We start from the raw sequence: 21237 nt of genomic DNA, 5'->3' as shown, positions 1-21237 counted from the left end.
ACGGGCAGGGGGGCATCGCTCTTGGATGCGCTACGTGGTATCAGCACAGCACAGCACCCACGCTCTCCTTAATGCTCTCTCCTCCTGTAGGTCCCTGGCAGATCCCAGCCGGGCGAGGGGAACGGGACAGCACCTGCCACAGAGGAACCGGAGATGCCCGCCGAGGGCAACAACAACGAGGAAGTTGGGCAACAAGAGCAGATACGGCTCCGGGCAGAGAAGTGTAAACAGATGCACAAGGGAAGAGATGGCCAGGCTCCTCCCAGGGACCCACGAGCTCCACGCTCGACACGGCTCGCAGGCCAGTCCTCTGGCGTTGCGGACAGACATCCGGACCGCTCCCGCGCCATGCAGAGCTGCACGGGGTCGCTCTCGTGCAAATACCGGCAGGTTCATCTGTGCGTCACCACGTCTGGCCCGAGGATCCTGTGCTCCAGTTGGGAAACAAGGCAAGGTCCAGAGAAGGGAACTGAGAACAGGAACATCCAGGGGAACTTCAGGCCCAGAGAGCTCAGAAAGACCAAGGCCTCTCTGTGCCTTTGTCTTGCAAAGAGTTTGGGCCCCGGTGCCCGGTCCTGCGGGGCTCCCTGAGCCACTGGGGTTTGTTTCTGTGAGGGTACAAGCAGCTTCGAAAGAGCTGGCTGGGAGCTCCTATTCACAGGGCACGTCCCCACGGCAGACCGCTGTCCCGGCTGGGTCCCGGTGCTGCCTGCCCCCGGCGGCGCGGCGCGGCGCGGCGCGGCGCAGCCCAAGTCCCCCTGGTTCTCGGGCCTGCGCTGCGCTCCAAGCCGCTGCCTCCCGTCTCCTGCAGGCCCCTAACCCAGCAGGCGGATCTCAGGCGAGCTTGGCTCTATCTACACTAATAAAATGCAAAACCAGATCTATTTTTAACTGAGTGAGAATACAAGAGTGGCAGCTGCGATAGCAAGGCTAAACCCTCCTGCCTGCAGCTGATCGCTACAGCTGGAGCAGAAACAGAATTTCACCCCCTGATAAAGAACAGGGCAAGTGGGAGGAAAAATGGTTTTAAAGCTCTCCAAGGCATTCAGCACTGACTCGGAGCACTGGGCCGCGCTGGTTTGGCAGGTCCGAGCGCGAAGCGGGCCCAGGACGCAGCTCCACTGACACGGTCTGCACAGGATGAGCGCGCCATGCAGCGGCGCGGGTGGAGTTTTCCTCTCCGTGCTGCAGAAAGACAGCGCTAGGCGTCTCCTGGGAGAAGGCAATCCTCCTGCCACTGTTTATCCAACGGCTCCATGTCCAGATGAAGCCGTGCCCCGAGGACAGATCCCAGAACCAATTAAGCAGGAGTTAAACGGGGCTCAAACCACAAGGCCCGAGTTGGCAGGGCCACCCCCACCCTCCCCTTAGCTCCATTCATTCTGCCACTAAAAGTATTACTTCTTCCAAGGCGTGAATCTGATGCCGTTGCTGCGGTAAAGCAGTGTTCAGCATCGCACAGACAGCAGAGACACAAATGACCGGCTATTCCTGGATAATTTATTCAGAATTTTAATATATTCAGAATTTTAATATAAACAGTTAATTGTTCAATATTTTACACACAGCAAGATTTAATATTCAAAGATATCTTCTGTACATGTCACTGCTTGGCTCTTTTATGAAAACATTGAAAAATAAATCAAGCTTTTTTTTTTTGTTTTTTGTTGTTTTTTTTGTTTAAAACCATGGCACATTTTGATCCTTTACTTATTTATTATTTCAAACAAGAGGTATCTGCAAGACTATCAGCATCCTGGGACCTTCTGTGTGCAGAGAGGAAGGCAGGAGCAGCAAGATTAAATATAGAAAAAAATACAGACTTTACAGAGCTTTACCTAACACGCAACTGAACTTGCCTTTAGCTTATTTACGGTACAAACAGCGTTTGCCTTTGGCTGCCTTGATAAGGATGCCGTCCGGTCCCACCGCAACGGGATGCCTCGAACACAAGGCACTGTGCTGATACTTCAACAAATCTAGTCTTCACCCCAAATAAAGCTAACGTTTTCCTTTTAGCTTTTTAACGTTTTCATTCAGCCTTCAAAGCTGAGCGCGGCCCTTCCACAAACTCCACCAGCTCTTGTCTGCGGAGTCCGGGCCGGGGCATGTGTTTGGTAACTGGTGTCGTGGAAGGTAACTGGTGCTGCTGGAAGAATTCGAGTGCAGTACGAGTGATCTGGTGACAAGCGGGACAGCATGTCAGAGACACTGGGGACCTCCTAGCCCAGTAAACCTTTACCAGTTTCAACCTGTATTTTCCTGCTGATGATACCATGAAATATTTCAGCATCTTAGTAAATGGGGAGTGGAGGTCCTACCACCGGATACAGTTCAGTTAGTTGCTCAAGCACATGCCTAAATTTAAGCTTGCAATTATTTCCACTGAGGCCCGTGGGACCACCGGAGTCCGGAGCATCCCTAAGCCTGGGCCACAGTGTTTCAACCATGATTTTCCAGAACAAGTGAAATGGGGCGATTTACAGACCTTGGAACAAAAAAAAGAACCATCAGAAATAGTTTTCTTGCTGACTCCAACTATTCTGGCGAAATATAAACACTGCTCAAGTTAGTATTAACTTAATCCTACAACATTTAAAAATAAATCTCCGTTTCTCCACCTGTCCTCTTCCGGCTTGCCCTGCGCTGCAGGTATTCTGCTGGACTGCAAGGCTGATGCTTGTTCCTGGAGGAACAAAGTGGGCTGATTTTAAGAGTGAAACATCCACTTCACTGCATCAGACGTGGCAGTCCTGTTTATAATGGCTTGCAAAAAAGCAAACTCCTCCAAAGGGCAGATTTACCGTCAGCCTCACTCCTAAGAGGTTCGTGACAAGGCAAGCCAAACCGGAGCAGGGTGAAGCACATGAATGCTCTTACATCGATATTTGTGGACATTATCCAAGCAGAGTCAACATCGAGCCAAGCAGAAGATAATAAAAAGGCCAATTTTAATTTATGTTCCTAGAAATAACTCATCTTATCTCAGAGATTTCACGCGTTGAAGTTAGTATGCCTCAATCCCAATCCATTCAACAGCTCCTTTCCCTGGACACTGCTCATCGGAAACCGCCAGGGCACTAGGCGTGTTGTCAAAGGCAGCAAGGTCACGGCACAAACCATGCCCTCCTCGGCTCCACGTATTCAGAAGAGAGGTTTAGCGGGGCTAGGAAACAGCAAGAGGATCAACGGTTTCACCGCAGTCCCTCTGCTGTCGCTCCAGACGCAGCAGTCTCAGCCCGGCTCACACGGACTGACCCAGTTCCCAGCATAAGCCTCTTTACTAAACGTTTTTATGGCACAAAGATTTTGGTTTAATTTCTGACTCGTAAAAGAAGGCTCCAGTCTCCACATCAGGACTCACTCGCCTACTTGAAAGCCGCCGTGGCGAAGGGCTCGGCCCCATCTTCACGCCCAGGGACATGCAAGAGGGACCCTGCTTGCCTCTTCCCCTCCCCGATGAAAAGCAGGCTCGAGGATAACTGGCACAGGATCTGCCTCACTCCCGTCTCTTTTCCCAGATGCCTCCATCAGGTTCCACACGAGCACCGTGGGGAGCCACTTTGAGGTTTTCCAAAGAGATACCAACATCACAGGCAACACACAAAAATTAAGCGGTGTCCCGTTACTATAATACACGTTTAGGAGGAAAGAGATACGCTACCCATAATCCAGAGTACCCTTCAGCAACCTGACAGCAGCCTGTTTCCTTGCCAATGTAGGTGCTTCGCTACTTAGCATAAGAAAGGTCTTGCTGCAGCTTGGTCTAGTTCACGTCACACGCTGGCATGGAGCATGCAGCCATGGGCTCTTCTACCCTACAACACCACAGACTACTTATTTACAAGCCGCCGCAAGAAACACTTTTCTGAGCCTAGCAGACAAGCTTTGCAGCAGAGAGCAGCGCAAGGTGCACTGTCTTGCAAAAGAAGTGCCACCAGCTTTGCAAGGGACCTTCGGGAGAAGCTACCGAGACACCTGCCCACTCGCAGGCTCCTGCACCTGCGTAGGGAAGGCAGCAGGCGCGGATGCCCGGCTTGTATGTTCTGCTTCACTAGCTTTGGACGTCGAGTTACGCGGCAGGGGGCAGCAAAACCCTCCTCTTCACAACACGAGGCCCCGGGCCAGATTCACAGGAGCGCTGGAAGAGGACCCAGCCTCCCACGCTTCGACAGCCCCTCCAAGGCAGTCGGTCGCAGGGCTCCAGGCATCAGCGGCAGCTGGTGCTGCTGCTTTGGGAAAGCAGAGAGGTCTCCCGAGCAGCGCGCTGCAGCCACCCTGCCAGAGCCCTGCTCCTCCACCCCGGGCCTTCTCGCCGCTCGGGCAGGGCCCCCCTGCAGCGCGGGGCGGACGACCGCGGCAGTCCCAGGGCTGTCAGCTCTGGTCCAAACCGCAGACAGCAGCATCTCCCAAGAAGAAAGGCCGAGCCGACTGCCACGCAGCACCTTTCTTTCTGCAGGCAGACGATGAACACAGGGAAGCTTCTGTCCAGCACGCGCAGGCCCCCCACCCACTGACAGGCTTGTCCCACTGGGGAGGCCTCCCTTCAGGGCTCCTTCCAACCCCAGCATGGACTCGGGGAAAGGCAGGGACAAGCTTGTCACAGTGGGCTGGAAGTGAAGGGTTTTCCAGCAAAGACCTGGGATTGCCAGAGGCTTTTTAGTTGTGCTTCCCCCTGCACAAAAGCATGCGTAGAAACCAGGCGCCACCCCCTTCCTCCTCCCTCATCCCCACAGCCACCACCGATGGCATACGCGCAGCACCCCAGCGCTAGCCACCGCCCGATCCGGCACCACGCGAAGATGCCTGGAGGAGCTCACAGAGGCACCGAGCAAAGAGAAAGCCCGGCCAAAGCAGAACACATTGCCCTTCGGCGAGCTGGGCGCTGCCAGGTGTGCTGTGCAGGGCCGAGCAGCACCAGGGAAAGCAAGCTAGGTACAACACAGGTTCCAGCGTCCGCCTGCGTAACGGGTCTTCTCCTGCCCCCGGCTACGGCCGCTGCGATTCTGAAGCGTAAGGATCCGGCCGGAGCGCTGCAGGGACTGCACCCTGTGCGCACGCACCCCACAGCCGCACCGGGGCGAGCCGAGATCCTTGATGTCTGACTCAGACTAGTCTATCAGGTCGTTAACCTCTGTCCACACTTCCAAGAACACACCACCCGCTCCTCCTCAGGCTGTGACTTCAGAGAGAGCCCACGTACTTAATGTCCAACACCTTGGAGACCAACTCTGTCCCTAAAGGGGCAAGTTCCTGATTACAGCAGAACGCTGGATACCGCATGAGATTCAGATCAGCCACGGTGTACCTGGAGCCACAGAGCGTCTTTGGTCACTACTGCTTAAATCAGGTGGTAAATAATGACAAGCTGTCCTCCCAGCCCTCTGGTAAATGGTCCCTAGTATTGGAATCAGCTGATACTGGATTTTCCCTGATTCACAATAGGTCCAGACCAGAATATTTCATCAAGTCTAGAGATGCATGGCATTAAAAAAATATCCTTACGAGACACTGAGGTAGACAGCGCCAGAACAGGACAGAAAAATCCCACAACTTCCTCCTGCCTAGTTGTCATTGATAAAAATTTAAATGTTCTGTGTGTTTTAAGAAAGCAAATGGTTTGTTTTTACAGCGATTTATATATTAAAATAAATAAAAAATTCCTAATAAGAAAATCTCTCCATTAGAAAAGTGTGAGGATAGCTTTTGTTTCCTGCAGTGTAGTGTAGAGCTGCTAGACAGTCACTAGCTGTACAGCCCAAGAAGTGTCAGCTAGGCCTCTTGAAACAGAAACTGCTTGTCTGGTATTTACACCATACATTTTGCGCAGTTTGTACCTTCTCCCTCTGTCGCAACAGGCTGGGGCGCAAGAAGCACGAGGGGCTGCTGTTCCTTCTCCCTGGCGCGCCGAAGTCCGTAACGCTCTCTAGGCGCTGCCCTCACAAGCTTAGCTACGGTCTGGCTTTGGCAGCCAGGGGTCAAAGCAAAAGCACCCCCATTCGCTCCATCCCCTGCTCTGTTTTCAACACTTGCTTTATCGGATGTGGAAAGTGCGAAGCGGCAGCGCCCAGGCGGGCTCACAAAGCAGCACCCCTCCATGCCTGGCACCCCTCCCAGCCGAGCCAGGGAAAGCCCCACTCGCAGCACATGGCACAGAGCGGCGCCACTCTCGGCCGCAGCTCCCAGACCTTGCAGAAGGAGCGGCCGAGCACAGCCTTCTCTCCTCCTCACGCACCGCTCTCCTGCACTAGCACGGCCTGCCGCAGCCAGGGCACCTGCTGCTTTAGCTCAGCAATGCATTTGCGCCCCTCGGCTTCAGAGCTTTTCCCTGCCAGCACACGAGACGCGCGCAGTCCGACACCCTACGCTAGCAGCCCTGCCCGTTATGCAACGAGCAGCAAAACACAGCACAGTCTGAAAGACAACAGTCAGCATCCTGAGAGCTGAAGGCATCGGCTAACAACGCAGCAGCCCTGACCGGCTTGCAAGGCACGGCGCAGGTATCTCAGAAAACACCAAAGGTCCGCTTGCTGGCCCAGGCCAGGCGCCCACGCAGGCGGCAGGCAGAGGCTGGCTCGCCGCGGCTGGGTTCAACGGCGGCTTCGCTTGCGGAGCGCTGAGCACTCCCCGTTCCCCCGGGGCGGGTTAGTGTCTTTTCCTGTTAGAGTTTTTGCTCTTCCACCTGTCGCGGGTTTTCTCCAACGTCGCTGGGAAAGTGCGCACGGAAGGTGAAGTGAGGTGGAAGTCAGGAAGCAGCAGAGCAGAGGACTGGGAGGCAGCGCTTTGACGTCTGTCGGCTGCCGCCAACCAAGTCAAGTCCAAACTACTTTATCTCAGGGCTTTAGCTGGAGCCAGCTGACTGTGTTATATAAATCACAAAACTGTAGTTTAAAGCCTTGTCAAGTACAAACTTAACATGTGCTTCATAGTTCCTCAGAGAGTAATCAGCTAAAATTAGTTCATTCTGAAATCCTTGGACCACTTTAAGACCAAACAAACCAACCCCCAATTCTCCCCCGCAAAGGATCATAATAATAATTTATATGAGCTTAACATTTAAACCCTAAAAAAAAAAAAAAAAAAAAAGGAAAAGGAAGAGGAAAAGAATGAAAGAAAACATTTTAAATATATTACAGCAAACAATATATATACTTAATGCTGCAAGGACAGAAAGCTTGATCTCTCAGGTCAGGGGGCTCCTGCTTTGTTTGGTCTTGAAAGAATCCACAAAACTCAGACTTGTAGTCCTTTGGCTCCCAGCATATCTTCCTCATCTGCTAATGAGAGAAGAAGCTACTCCCAAGTGTCCTTAGTATAAAAATAATCTGTTTAGGGTTCACTCACTCCAGGGAACTGGGAAAAAGAGGAGTACACACTTACAAGAACAGGAAAGCTTCTATGAGAACATACAAAACTTATGTACAAAAAGAAGTGTATATCTTAATACATATGCACCCCACATGTATATACGGCATACGCACACATACACAAACACACGCACACACGCACATGGGATTTCACCCATTGAAGAGTATGAAAGCAGCAGCTATTGGTCAATCTGAGGATATGGCGCGTCCAACTGACGGGTGTTCAAATCCTTCGGCCGTAGTGAAGATGCCGGAGACCCTGGAATTCTGCGGAGAGCGTTTGTCCTGAAGAAGCTTCCTTCTGCGCTGTAACCACGCGGTTCGGATACCAGCAACGCTCATCTCTTTTGCTGGCAAACGCAAATCCCCCTTCTTTTAACCCGACTGACAAGGTCGCTTCCTGTTTTGAAACTATGGTTACAGAAGGAACAGCAGCCATGGAAACCTTTTCCATTTATGTTCACAGATAAGTCCGACAACCAGTCAACTTGGCAAAAAAAAAAAAGTCTCTTATTCGCAGGATGATTAAAAATCTGAAGAAAGAGTTTGTAGATGCGTGTCATGCACTGTGGCAGCAACAACAAGAGTCCTGAGATCTGTGGAGGGGAAAAAGCGTTGACACAACCCTTGGGCTGAACAGAAAGTGTTAGGAGGGGCTTGACCGAGGCATGGAGAGAATCCGCCCGTTTTTCTTGCCGCCGTTCATGTGAGTGTAAGGTATGTGCTCTTCGTAGTTCCCCTTGAGGCCCATGGAGGGCCCATTGTCCCGCCCCAGGACTTTGTCCCTCTGCGAGTAGGACGAGGGGTCCAGGGGAATGCTCTCCATGTTCTCAAAGTCCATCTCAAACTCCTCGGTGTCCGGAGGTTTATTTTCTTCACTGTAGAAGAATGAGACCTCCTGGAAGCTGGGGTGGAGGTCCTCCTTCAGCATCTCAATGATCTCAATAAAGGTGGGGCGCATCCTGGGGTTGTACTGCCAGCACATCTGCATCAGGCTGTGCCTGTCAGGGGACAAACAAGGGAATCAGGATCTGGCAGGGGGCTGCCATCCCAGGCACTGGCCTGCACCAGACCCGGAGGTGTCTAGTCTGAGCCCCCGTCGGGGCACAATGCCTGCAATCGCTGCCACTCTCCTGGGCACTCTCTCCTTCCGTTTTCTGCTTCGCTCTACATGCTCCTGCTCCAAACTGCTCTGTGGGAAGCTCTTGTCAAGCTTCATCCCTGCAGTGCCCCCGCCCACCTCTGCCCACTGCTCACTTCTGTAGGCAGCCAAGCCCTGCCCACATCCCAGACCAGGACCCAGAAACCGCCCTGGAATGTGAGAGGTGTCACGCAGGCCAAGCCACCAACAGCCCAGGGCCAGCCAAGTGCAGGAAACATGCGGAGACGAGCCCCACGGCTAGGAGCGAAACAATCCTGGTGGTGGGGATTCAGTCTAGAGGGGGCTTGAACAGCCACGTGCCGTTTACCACTCCGGACACGCTCGCCATCACGCTGCCAGCCAGGCAGGGGCTACACTTGTCCCCTTTAGCACTCCTATCAGTGGGAAAGTGACCCCCAGCGTGAATCCTGGCGGCCGAGCCCTGAGCACAGTGCAGCGCGGAAGAGCTGACGAACCAGGAGGGGAGGGACTCAGCAAGGCAGCTGCCCTTCCCTCATGAGGCAGACACTTGACCAGCGCCTATGGGAGCCGCCTTCCTTCTGGCCGAGCAGCGGCCCAAGAGGAACCTGCACGTCACACAGCAGTGCCAGTGCAGCGAGCCTCCGCAGGACAGCAGCATCTAGGCTCTCTGGATTAACATGCAGCTCTCCCGCATCCACAGCCACAGGCAAACTACTGCGCAGCCACCAAGACCCTGCCTGGCACACTGCTTGGGGACCCTAGGCTGCCTAGGACGAGCGCTTTCAGGCAGGGGCGGTTGACGCATCGCTCGCTTGTATTCTACACTCCCCAAGTCCGAACTCTCAGGTTGCAGCCGCCTGTTCCTACGCTATGAGAGCCAGGTTTGTTCTCCTTTCTGGTCGCCTGGGCTGGCTCACGACCTTTATATCCACTCTGGTCACTCGGGGTAGGGGGCTGCATTTTCCTTGGCGGGTGGCTCTCTGCCTGCCGCTCTGCTCCTTCCATTCAGAGTGCGTGTGTGCAACCCGCGCTGACCGTACACTGGCAAAGAGGCATAACGCAGGCACTCCCGGCTCGCCTGTTGTACTTACAGTCGCTCCGGACAGTTGTCTGGCTGATCCAGGTACCCTCCATCCATTACAAATTTTAGCACCTGTTCATTGGACAGTCCCTGGTACGGCTGCTCTGCCAAGCTACTTATCTCCCAAAGGACAACTCCGAATGACCTGCAGAAGATCACACCCTTTGTCAGACAGGCACAAACAATCCACAGATAACACCTTCAAACCCGATGGGGGGAGGATTTTAGCAGGCGCACTCTCTCTGAAACTGCATTAAGAGCGCATTGTAAAGAGCTGTGCTCTCACAGAGACTGAGGTAAGTGACCCGCTGCTGTGGCTCCTGCTACACGTCATCCTGACACGCAGGGTACAACTTACCACACATCTGAGTAAGTAGTAAAGACACCATCCTTCAGCGACTCGGGCGCCATCCACCTCACGGGCAGCAGTCCTTTGCCACCCTTACGGTAATAATCGGTCTCGTAGATGTCTCTGGTCATGCCGAAGTCTGACAGAAGAAAGCGGCGTGCGTTCAGTGTCACTGCCCTGCGCCCAGCCCAGCCCTGCTGCCGACTGGAAGGGCGAGGATGGTTACCGAGCATGCCCTGCGCTACCACACGCGATGCCGAGAGAATCACTGCAGCGGGCAGGGCCAAGCTGCCTCGTGGGGGCCGTCTCTTTGGGCCGCCACTCAATCTCTGCAGCAGCAGTGCCAGAACCTCCTGCGAGACTTACGGCAGGCGGTGGTCTAGAATAGGTTCTCAGCCTCGGCCTTTGTCGCGTTAAATGCACCCAAAAGTTTAACGGCCAATCAGAACATCGCACAGCCTGTGCCTTTTGAGGTCTCCTTTTCCTGCGGCTTAACTCGAGCTGCTGCACGGTTAAATTAGACAGTTCACTTACCTGCAGCTTTGTGCACGGCAAGTGAAAGAGAGACCTGGCACAAGAAAATTAGCCCAGATAAAGGACTTGAAAGGACAGACAGCATCCATCCTGGATTTCACACAGCCTCCTCCTCACTAACTGAGGCTTGCTACCAGCTTTGGAGCACACAACACATACCTCCAATTTTTACAGTAAAGTCTTCTGCAACCATGCAATTACGAGCTGCCAGGTCTCGGTGGACAAATTTTTTGGCATTCAGATAAGCCATACCATCAGCAATCTCTGCAGCCATCTGTATCATCTCCCTGAGAGTTGGTGGGGGACGGCCAGGGTTATTCTAAAGTGGAGAGAGAGGGTCAGAGACCACAGCCAGGCAGCTTGTCAGGGGCACCTGCATCTCCTTGCTCCTGCCTTTACCTCAGCATCGGGTCTCAGGGAACGCAGGTAGCTTTTCATATCCCCATGTGCCATCAGCTCCATGACAACCAGCGTAGGCTGGCCTTTGGAGACCACCCCTAGGAGACGCACCTGAAAAACGGAAGTGGGATTCCCTGTTAGGCCGTGTCCCAGCACGCGTGCCCACCAAGCCAGCATTCCCCTGGCTGCTGACTGCGACAGGACGCGGGGCCCGACCACGCCATGGAGCTGTGGAGCGGGATGCGCTTTCCAAACCGCTCCTTGGGTGACCCTGTTCTGCCTTTAGCACACGCGGTCACCTTTGCAGCGGGACCTGCCCAGCCCACGAGCCGGATGGAGCCACGGGAGTCCCACCCAAGATGGAGACGCTTCACTTACCACGTGATGGCAACTGAACCCTTTCATGACTGAAGCTTCGTTCAGGAACTCGATGCGCTCCCGAAGGCTGGCAGATTCGTTCACAGTTTTCACGGCGACCCGCGTCTCAGGCTCCCCTTTCACGATGTCTTTGGCGATCCCTTCATACACCATCCCAAAGGAGCCTTGACCCAGCTCACGGAGGAGGGCAATCTTGTCTCGGGCCACTTCCCATTCATCGGGGACATAAACTGTAACACAGACACACACGGGGGTGAGCAGGGCTGTCGCCAGGTGGGCTTCTCACAGGCCTGCCGTGGGAGCAGCAGGGGCTGAACCCCACAGGAATTGAACCTGGGAGCCCCTGGGCCTCTGGCACAGCCCTCCACAGCACACAGCAGAGGGTCGGGGATGAGACGGGGACATGTTCTCCCCTCTGCATGGCCATTACTCCTGTGCAGAGCAAATGCAAAGCACTGCTTCCTCAGGGCGATGCACGGCACGCCCAGGCTGCCCTGCTGTCAGTCGCCGCATGAGGGCAGGAGCCGAGTCCAGTCCAGCTCACAGCAGCGCGCGTTGCCTTGGCAATCTGCATCCCAGGGAGAATCTGCCGTGGGAGCAGCAGAACCGCAGCAGCTGGTCACAGCAGAGCGGAAGGTGGGTTGTGATCCTACACTAGTCTGGGAATGACACTGGCCGCCTGCACTGACGCTCGCTGGTGCCTGATGGAGCTCGAACACCAGTGGCCTCCCCTGGACCGGGTCCAGAATTCTGCACTGAATTTGCTGCCCGTGAAGATGCAGCAAGTCTAAACAAATAAAGGACAGAAACCTGTTCTAAAATTCAAAATGCTGACCTAACCACGCTGGGAGCCTGGCTCCAGGGAGAGCTAGGCTGTGGCCAAGCAAGACTGCTGCACTGCAGTGGTGAACAAAGGGAGACACCAACAAGCAGCTTCCTGCACCCCCAAATCCTTCTAACGCTGCGAGGTTGGATGTGCAGCCCTCAGCTCAAACTTAAACACAGAGACCATTTGTTCCAATTGACTGGCCACGCACAGCAAGAGGCAGAAACCGCTTTTCAGTGCATTGGCTTGGGAAGCTATCTGGGAGATGGGAGACAGAAGTGTTGACTCCGATCCCAGGAGACGTTCTTTGGAAAGCACTGCATGTCAGACGCTTCCACTTCTGCTGCAAGAGGTCAAGGTTCCCGAGGGGCTAACCCTCAGCAAGAAGTCCTGGACAAGCAGAACAGCCGACAGGCAGCAAAACACCAACATGTCCTTCCTTACAGCTCCCGTGCTGTAGCCACCAGCCCAACGCAGCAAGCTTGTTAACAGCACAAGACTCCTAGATAGCTCCCGTGGCCCCAGATGAACAGCACTCTGTCCTAACCACATTCCTCTTCTCTACCCCAATATTGCTCCAACAGCTGGATTCCCCACTGGGAGCAGCAGCTTCCGATGGGCAAGACCACCCCGTTACGCTTTCAGAGTGGTCTCGTGCTTCCAAAAGAGCTGCTCAAAACAAAGCGCAGCACCGCGAGTGGCAGAGCTGCAGCATGGCTCTCACCGTCGCTGGCGCTGAGGTACTCTGGGTTAGAAGAAGCGTAGAGAGGCCCAGTTGGTCCTTCGGTTTGTCTGAAACAGAGAGGACAGAGCAAGTCTTCAGCACACCCCCAGTTCTGTGCCCTGCATGTCAGGCACTTGGGCCAAACACAGCTCACTTGCAGCCAAGCTGGCTCCTGAAGTACAGGGCAGACCCTCTCAATGTCAGACATTCACATGCAATACAGCAGTCCAAGTCATTCAGCAGTGAGGCAGACATTCAGTATTTCTTTCAGAAAATAAAGACGATGCCCCCAGGAATAACCAACTTGTCTCTGGGGAAAACAGTCTCTTTGCTCTGCTGAGAACGATGAAAGTCACCCACCTCTTCTTCACAAGCACGTACACAATGCCGATAGCTCCAATAATTATCGAGGCAAAAATGATCGGGACAACAATAACGGCGATATTAGGCTGAGCATTCACTAAAAGAGAAAGAGAGAGACAGTTGCCGCTTTACATATGCTTCCAAACAGCATCATGTTTCTAGAACGAAATACCCTCTTGAAGCCACGCAAAGTGCAGGGCGAGACCCTGCCAAGCTAATGGGCAAGAGGTGCTCTGTGCCACACGGGAGCAGGCTGAGGCCATGGCACAGATCTCTTCTTGCCAGAGCCCGACGAGTTGTGCCCAGAGCGAGACTGGCGAGAACCTCAGCAGCGCGACGACTGGATACCCGACCCCGTTCGCTGGTCCATGCTAACACAAGCAGTCTAAGGGCTTGATGAATGACTGCAGATGGGCATCCTGACCAGCTCCCAAACAAGTTCTCTCACACGAGAGGTCCCACCTTCCCAGGCTTCTTGCGCTCCCACACAAAAGCGAAGTGCCTTGGAGCGAGCGTTTTCCCACCACAGGCTCATTATGGCACAGAACCTCTCTTCAGTGTCAAGCATAAGCTAAGGAAGCTACGTCCCCCGTCTAGGAGTTTCCCAGCAGCTCATGTGCCCACAGGACAGCCGCTTGTTGGGTTGTGAGACCACAGGCTGCTGCCCACAAGAAACGCAGGGTGTCACAGGCTTGCAAACTGAACCTGAGCACCCAAAGGAAGTGGAGCAGCTTCTCACAAGACTGCTTCTGTTTTCCAGATGCACCTCCTACTTGTCAAGGCAGACATCTCCCCCACACCTCCATCCTGCTCAGCCAGCACGGCCTTGCCGGGCCCCCTCCCCCAGAGAACGGCTTAGGGAAAGCAAGCTCACAATAGTCAGCCACGTAGAAGTAAGTCGGCTCCGTCCACGACCCGTTGCCTGCCAGCGAGGTGGCTCGGACCCGGACGCTGTAGTTACCAGGCTGTAGCGCACGCAGTTTACAGCCCTGCTCACTGGCAAACTGCTTACGGGAGACACAGTAGTGCGCTTCCTGGAGGAGGAGGGAAGACAACAGCTTTACCGCCTCTCAGAGAACATAGCACCATCAGGGGATCCGCAATAACCAAGCATCCTTACCTAGCCCAGGCTGCAAAAGTCTTCTCCATGCAGACACCTGTTAACCCCCTACAGAGGCACAGCGTCATGCCCCCTTGCCTAGGGAGCCTGGTGGCCATCCAGACTGAGCTGGTCCCAGACGCAAGGTAACGCACGGGAGCGAAGGCTGGCCTTCAGAGTGTGCTAGGGGGTGGGCAGCCCGAGCACGAGCTGGCAACTCGCTGCGGGCAGTTTACGGACTGAACACAAGCGCAACACGTGAGGACTGGCGAGTGCCGAGAGCTCCTGGGCCTTCACCTCAGGAGATAGCTACAAAAGGCTTCTACTGACAGCCCCGTGCTTTTATATTTATTTCAGCTGAACCACAGTTAAGTACTGCAGCCAGCAGGACGCTGACTATTCAAGCCTCTGAAAAATATCTAACCTCCAGGCCAAATCAGATTTTCACTCCGCATTAAATGAACATTCAGAAGTGCAAGAAGAGTCCTTAAAAAGGGGGAAAAAAAGAGAGAGCCAGAAGGTCAAGACATACGCCTTCTATCCCAGCTCATAACTTAAGGACATATTTAACACTCAAAGCTGCTCAGCGACAGAGGACTATTCCCAACATCATTTATTCACGAAATGCTGCACGGATCCCAGCCCGCGGAAAGAAAAGCCACAAAAATACGTTGCTCAAATAGCACGAAAACAAAGTGAGGACAACTCTGTCTGTCCAAAGGTCAATGCTCTAAGTAGGGCGTTGTGCTGATCGCCCCAGAGGAAGCACAGATGAGGCCTGCAGAAGCAGCAAGCAACCAAAGGAGGGCAACGCATGATAAGCTCTTCCAAACCAAGTCCCCTCGCGGGTAGTTCAAGAGGTTACCAGTATCCTGGGCTTCCTCCTTTCCCATTTTGCTTCTAAACGTCAGTCGCTGGACAGTGTGATCTGTAGGAGTCCCTTTATATTCTGGGCAATAAAGCCCTGAGGAAGCCCCTGCGCCAGGTTTACAAGTGAGATCTCGGGTTAGCAGGGAGCTGCAGGACATATTTGCAGTGCTGAATGTCACCATGAAGGAGACTACAAGGAGCGCCAGGTTTGCTGGCCAGCATCCATGCCAGTGCAGCTGATAAATACCTGTGTAAGTCAACTACAGCAGGCTGCCTGCTGCTGATGTGCAAGGCAGCTATATCATGTAGCCCACCCACCCACTGCTGGGCTCTCCTGGCACCATCTGATCCACCCCACAACCGAGCTGTGCAGCAGGAGACTGCGCCCAGCTACTCTGGAGCAAACGCATCCAGCAACACGCAAACCTCTGAAGGCAGAAAGACACCAATCCAACTTCCCACTTGCCACTGAGCAGCCACTTCCCCAGCAAACTCGTGGTGGATGTTATGGCCAGGCCGTGTGGTACCCGCCACATCCACCCAGCACAGGGGAGGCCTGAGGCAAAGGGCTTGGAAAGTCTCACCTCCGATTCCCCAAGACGTCCATAATTCACTTCATACAGCACGATCAGTCCATTTGGCTCCTTTGGCTCCTGCCACTTCAGATGAACAGCATTTTTTTCCACCAGCTCATGGCTCACTGGACCCACGATGTCATCTGCTTTAGCTAGAACCAGCAGATTTGGAAAGATCAGCTTCAAAAATTGCTTTAAAACATTTTCAAGAATTTAACAAAATGCAGAACTGAGCTGAGTCAAAAGCAGGGAGGAGGGGGAAGGGGAAAGGGGGCGGAGGGCAGTGTCTGTGCCACCTCCGTGCAAGGCCAGTGTGGCCACAGCAGGTCCCCAAGTGTGCTCCAAACGGCAGCTAGCTCACCAAGGAAGCTGCTGCGCCAACACACACCAGCGGTCTGGGCTTACCTTCCGGCATGGTTCTGGCACTGACATAGGCTGCGACACTGCACCGGGACTCCTGGGCATCGTGGTTACAAGCATGCAGTTCGATGCGATACCCGGTAAAATGCCGCAGACCTGAGATAACCGTGGACTCCTTAAACATCACTTTCTCAAAAGGCTTCTGCTCCTCCGTGTTCCCAGAGGCTGCAGCAGAGGTGTTTGGTGAGAAGGTGATGGTGGGCATCACCACAGTGGCATTTGCCACAGTGCCAAGGTCTCTCCGCTTTCTCGACGGCCTGCCAAACAACACATTCAAAATGCTGCTCATTGCGTTTAGCTCAAACAGGTTCATCTGGAGTGAACGGGTTAAAACGGAGAGCTCAGAGTTCACGTGGAAACTCAATGCAAGGTGGGCGCGCTTGCAATGCAGCAAACGTGGAAGTATTCAGGGTTTTGTTTTATTTTTTTTAAACGACAAACCCCTCTCGCCTCTACAGAACAGCCTCTTCATGGCACCCTGCTCTTGGCCTCCCCTTGCTCCATAACCCAGCGTGCAAAACACAAGAGGAACTAAAGGCCCAGGTATCAGCTCAGTCTGCCCCGCTGGAGGAAACCGCACCGTTACTCGCCCCAAGGTGCCAAGGCACAGGATGCCTCAGACCAGGGCGCAGCACTTGGGAGCTCACCCGGCCTGGCCTCGACATCTGAGCACACCGAGTCGTGTCAGCAAGGCAAAACTCTGAGCGTCTTTGGGGTTTCGCTACAGACCTGCATCCCGAGGCTCGCTGGGCCCGGGCGCGGGCACATTATGCTGAGCCCTGCCCGTTCTGCTTTGTAGAAAGTTTTAACCCTTTCAAACAGAACAGGGCACGTTCGTTTTCTGAAAGCTTTCAACACGAAGAATAACGATTTTAGAAACTGCTACTGTCAGATTCACATCACGCGCATTAGTCAGACCCAGCGCTTGGTAACCGAGCATTTTCTTTCAGATTATCGTACAGGAGTTAGTCGATCTGCTTCAACTTCCCGCCATTGCAAACATTAAGCTGTCAGATAAGACTTTAGCAGCTCCCACCCCTAAAAGTGAAAGCTGCCAGTTAATTTTAAATATGACATTTTGCTTCACCAGACTTCAGGACCACCCGCCAATTTAGATCCTCTTGTTAAAGAAGCTGCATGCCGAGTGTGCGGCACAATCCGGATTTGGCGTTCACTCCCTGCCACCCCCTTTTGGGTAGGAATTCCCGGCGTGGAACTGGTGAATGATCAGGAGATCCAGCTGCATCCATGATAAACTACCACTGGCTGACTAAGAGGACTCCAATTTTTTTTTAAAAGGCAGAATCACCAGTTCGAAGGGGACAATGGCTGGCTTTCTACCCACCCTAGGAAACAGAAGGCACCCGGACAATGCCCGCGCTGTGGCCAGCTCAGAGTTTAAAAATACAACAAGCAGTTGAAGCAAGTCTTTGCTGCTGAATTGAACTTTCCACCGCCACCCACAGACTGCCAAGCAAATGATTGGTTAATTCAAATTGCAACAGGTGATTCCAAGATCAAGCCTTTACCTGGAGTACTCGGCTCCATTCCCTGACGTTATTTTTCTGAAAAAACAAATGCAACCGCTTTGAAAGCATATTTTAAACATTTCCTCTAATTTGATAGCACGAACAAATGTACTGACATGAGGAAGGAACAAGAGACACCAGATGAGATTCAGCTGAGCATGTCCCCAGTTTGAGTCTTCTCTTCTTGCAATTACTAATTAACTCAAGACACCATTTCTAAGTTGTTGTTGTTGTTACAACTGGTGCATTGCTCTGAACTGTGTCCTCTAAGCAGGAGGCAGAGTTCAAAGATGCAATTCTAGGTCACAGTAACCACCCCCTGCCCTGAGGAATCTTTATGGCTAACGAGAAACCTTGTTTGTACTTAAAAGTGTAGCTGTACCCACTGCTTATGAAGGGCTGACTCAACAGTCCCCACGCCAAGATCATTTAGTTTTTCAGGAGTAAAACAGTAACCCCGCGCGCAGAGCTGTGCCACTCAGTCACCCACCCTGGGGTGGCTAATGGAAAAATACAAGAACCACCACGAGCATCCTCCTCCTGGGTGTAGAGCATTCCCTTGCTAAGCCTCTCCTTCAAAATATCAATAGGCCATTTTGGCTGGCAGAGAGGCTTGCCATTTCCAACACCCAGACTCAGACGCCCTTCCGCCGTGCCGACAGGGCTAGCAGCCCTGGGGCAGAGTTTAGCCTCAGTGGTGGGGGCCTCTCGCATGCAACAGGGCCTGCCCAGCTGATTGAGAAGCAGAGCCCAGCTCGTAGCAGCCATCCTGTGCCCTGCAGCAAATACAAGCCTTGCACCCAGGACTCCTCTGTTCAAAGGGAGAGGAGATCTGGGCCCCACGGTTGATGTTGCAGCTTTCACATCTTCTCCAAGCAACGTTCTCCCCCTGCCCTCAGCCCCAGTCAAAGCAGCATGCCCGCCGCCCTCAGAACCGCTTGCACACCTCTTCACACCTGCGCATAACTTCCCAGTACAAGAACAAACAACAGGAGGGAAGAAACCAGCTGGTGTCAGCTGCAAGGGGAAGGCATGAAGCCCATCACTGGCACGAAAGGCACCTGCTACCTACAGCCATGAAGGGGTATGCAGTACAGGGCCTTTAGAAACCTGTGCCCACCCTGCCAGAGCACCCATGAGACCCGTGCTGGCACGCCCCAGCTCGGCCAGCCCGCCATGCATGACCTCCACGCAGACCAGAGAAGGGAGGGACTGTGGCTGGGCCTGGCCGGGCAGAGCGCAGCACTGGGCTCGCGAACAGTGCCCAGGGAACAGAGTTCCTGCGACAGGGACAGGGAAGGAGGGGAGAGGACAGGGCTGGCCCGTCCTGTTCTGCAAAACCTGCAGCCGCAGGGGGCCCTGCAACGAAGGGGCTCCCTGCGTCCGGCTACTCACCCCCCCAACCCCCGCCACCTTCGGGGCAGGGGGCCCCAAAACTATTTCTTGCAGGGGGCCCCAAAAAATTGTGGGCCAATCCCGAGAGAGGAGGACAGGCAGGAGTAAGGAGAGGGGAGGAGAGGAAAATGAGTGGCAACCCCTCTCAACTGCCCCCCTGCCCCCACTTGCTGCCCATGCCCTGCTCATCTTCCCCCCCCAGCAACTGCCCAGGCATCGCTTTCTAGCAGAGTCTGTGCAGCGTGCTGGGGGGACATCAAGCAGACGGAGGGCAGAGAAATGAAGGTGGATTTAAAGACGCATCCTGCTCTGCTGCCAGACCCAGCCAGGCTGCCCCGGACACAGCCTGAAAGGCAACGTCGCAGGCAGGCTGCATGGGTGGTGCCTCCAATGCTCACTCATCATCACTAACGCGAAGGGGCCTGCATTAACAAGGCCAACCCATGTAAAGAGCCTGGCAGTTTCCCCCTCAGCAGGCTGACAAGGCAGTGTCCCGGTGATCCGTTTCTTCCCAGCACACATCCCCAGCAGCTGACCTGCAACGCATCCGAGGCTGGCTGTGCAGTGACGTTTAACAGATCAGGCTGTCAGGACCACTGGCCCAGACGCAGGGCGGGCTGCGCGTGGGATGGCGACCCAGTCCTGTGGGCTGCTAAGCTTGTTAGGCCCCGGGCAGTTCCCTGGTGCCGTGCCTTTCCCAGTGGCACCCGCTCACTTAAACAGCTCCAGCAGCAAGGAAAGGGCAAGCGAGTGCCTGCAGGAGCTGCCCTGTGCCAGCAGCAGGCATCCCTCGCTCATGCTGCTTCATGCCAGGTTTTTAATAAAACCCTGTGTTGCGGCAGCTTGGTCTTTGTCAGGTGGCTGCACGTAAATACCTTGTGGTTGATGGCGGAGCAGGTTTAGTGCTTGGAACCGAGTCTGACAGCTACGAGGGCAAATTACCAGTGACTCCAACCCGATTCCATAGCGCTTTCTCTGCAGCTCACACGAAGTGCAAACACATTCACCATCGTTTAACGTGACAGTGTGCGCCATTCAGAACAGGACATTTACCACCCACAGCAGTCACATTCCTCATGGTATTGGAGGCATTTCCCAGGCTAAGTACAGAGAAGGCTGCAAATACCGCAGCTGAGGCCCAGGCTCCAGCACGGTAAACTACCCATTCTCTTTTATTTTTAAATGGCTACAGGGCAAGAGCCACAAAGAGTCTTGGGCAGAGCAAAACAACCGTTTCTGGCATCACACAAGTTCTCAAGTTCTAGCCACCTCGGGCTGAGCAGAGGAGAAACTGAGCCTGGGAGGATCTCCCAGCACCGTAGTACCGTCCTGGCCTAATGGGTTTGTTCAGCAGCCTCAAACATGCGCGTGCCCACACACCGCTGTCTTCACCCGACAGCGAGCCCCAGGGAGACCGGCACTGCACCCGTGCGCTGCCTCCTCTCCAGCTCCCTTCATAGTCTGCTTGTACCTCCCTGCCCAAGCCAATGACACCCTGACCGCAACGCAGCAGGACGACAGCAGAGCCCGTTACCTGGGGACGAAGACCTCGTTGTGCAGATAGTTCTCGAACGTCTTGCGGAAGGCAGACTCCTCCAGCTCCTTCTGGATCTGAGAGTCCGTCTTCGGGCAGGAGCAGCACTCCCCGCTGACCTCCTCGCTTTCGCTTTGATTGTATTTCTGAGGGTCTTCAGACTCAAAAGGGGGAGACCACGTCCTTGAGGGCAATTTTAAACCTGCGGAGAGAAGATTTCTTTATATCAGCCACGTTCCACGTAGCAGGAGCAGAGGTCCCAGCCGGCCACAGACGGGAAGGCTAGGGAGCTCCAGTGCTGCGCAGTCAGAGCAGGGGAGGCCTCTGTGAAAAGGCCGAAGGCACTGGTCTGCAGCTGCACGGGAGCCATTCGGGAGCAGGGCCTGAGCGTCCCCTGCAGAGGAGCCCTCCAATCCAGCCCCAGGCTTGTCTCTCTCAGCTCCCTGGGTACCGCAGCACTCAACGTACAACACAACGAACACCACTGTTCTCCCGGCAGACCAAATGAAACGGGCTGAGTCTCAGGACAACAGAGATTCTGGCAGCCTCATTTAGAAATGCTGAAGAAGGTGCAGTTCATGACTACAGCCAACACTCATCTGTTATTTAGATATTTGGTTGTTTGCTGCGAGGCGGCCAAGGAACACAATCCTGTCTGCACTCCATGTTGG

The 21237-nt window shown here is 54.1% G+C and overlaps 1 protein-coding gene across 2 annotated transcripts in view; it reads right to left on the bottom strand.

The window, feature by feature from the left end:
* Window positions 1-1483: 1483 nt before the first annotated feature.
* Window positions 1484-21237, bottom strand: part of INSR (insulin receptor) — a 70751-nt gene continuing 50997 nt past the window's right edge. Inside the window, exons 10-22 of one of the 2 annotated variants that reach the window (XM_059719679.1) lie at window positions 20567-20768; window positions 17638-17673; window positions 16094-16365; window positions 15698-15840; window positions 14019-14178; window positions 13142-13241; window positions 12782-12849; window positions 11232-11461; window positions 10854-10964; window positions 10614-10773; window positions 9930-10059; window positions 9582-9716; window positions 1484-8368 (exon numbers count right to left, since the gene is read on the bottom strand). In XM_059719679.1, the coding sequence (XP_059575662.1) occupies window positions 8014-8368; window positions 9582-9716; window positions 9930-10059; window positions 10614-10773; window positions 10854-10964; window positions 11232-11461; window positions 12782-12849; window positions 13142-13241; window positions 14019-14178; window positions 15698-15840; window positions 16094-16365; window positions 17638-17673; window positions 20567-20768 (2102 nt within the window). In that variant the 3' untranslated portion in view covers window positions 1484-8013. The remainder of the gene's footprint in view (window positions 8369-9581; window positions 9717-9929; window positions 10060-10613; window positions 10774-10853; window positions 10965-11231; window positions 11462-12781; window positions 12850-13141; window positions 13242-14018; window positions 14179-15697; window positions 15841-16093; window positions 16366-17637; window positions 17674-20566; window positions 20769-21237) is intronic. The other variant, XM_059719678.1, reaches the window with a different exon arrangement.

Source organism: Alligator mississippiensis, chromosome 16 (assembly GCF_030867095.1).
Source record: "Alligator mississippiensis isolate rAllMis1 chromosome 16, rAllMis1, whole genome shotgun sequence".
Lineage (NCBI taxonomy): Eukaryota > Metazoa > Chordata > Crocodylia > Alligatoridae > Alligator > Alligator mississippiensis.
This window is presented reverse-complemented; position numbering and strand designations above follow the sequence as displayed.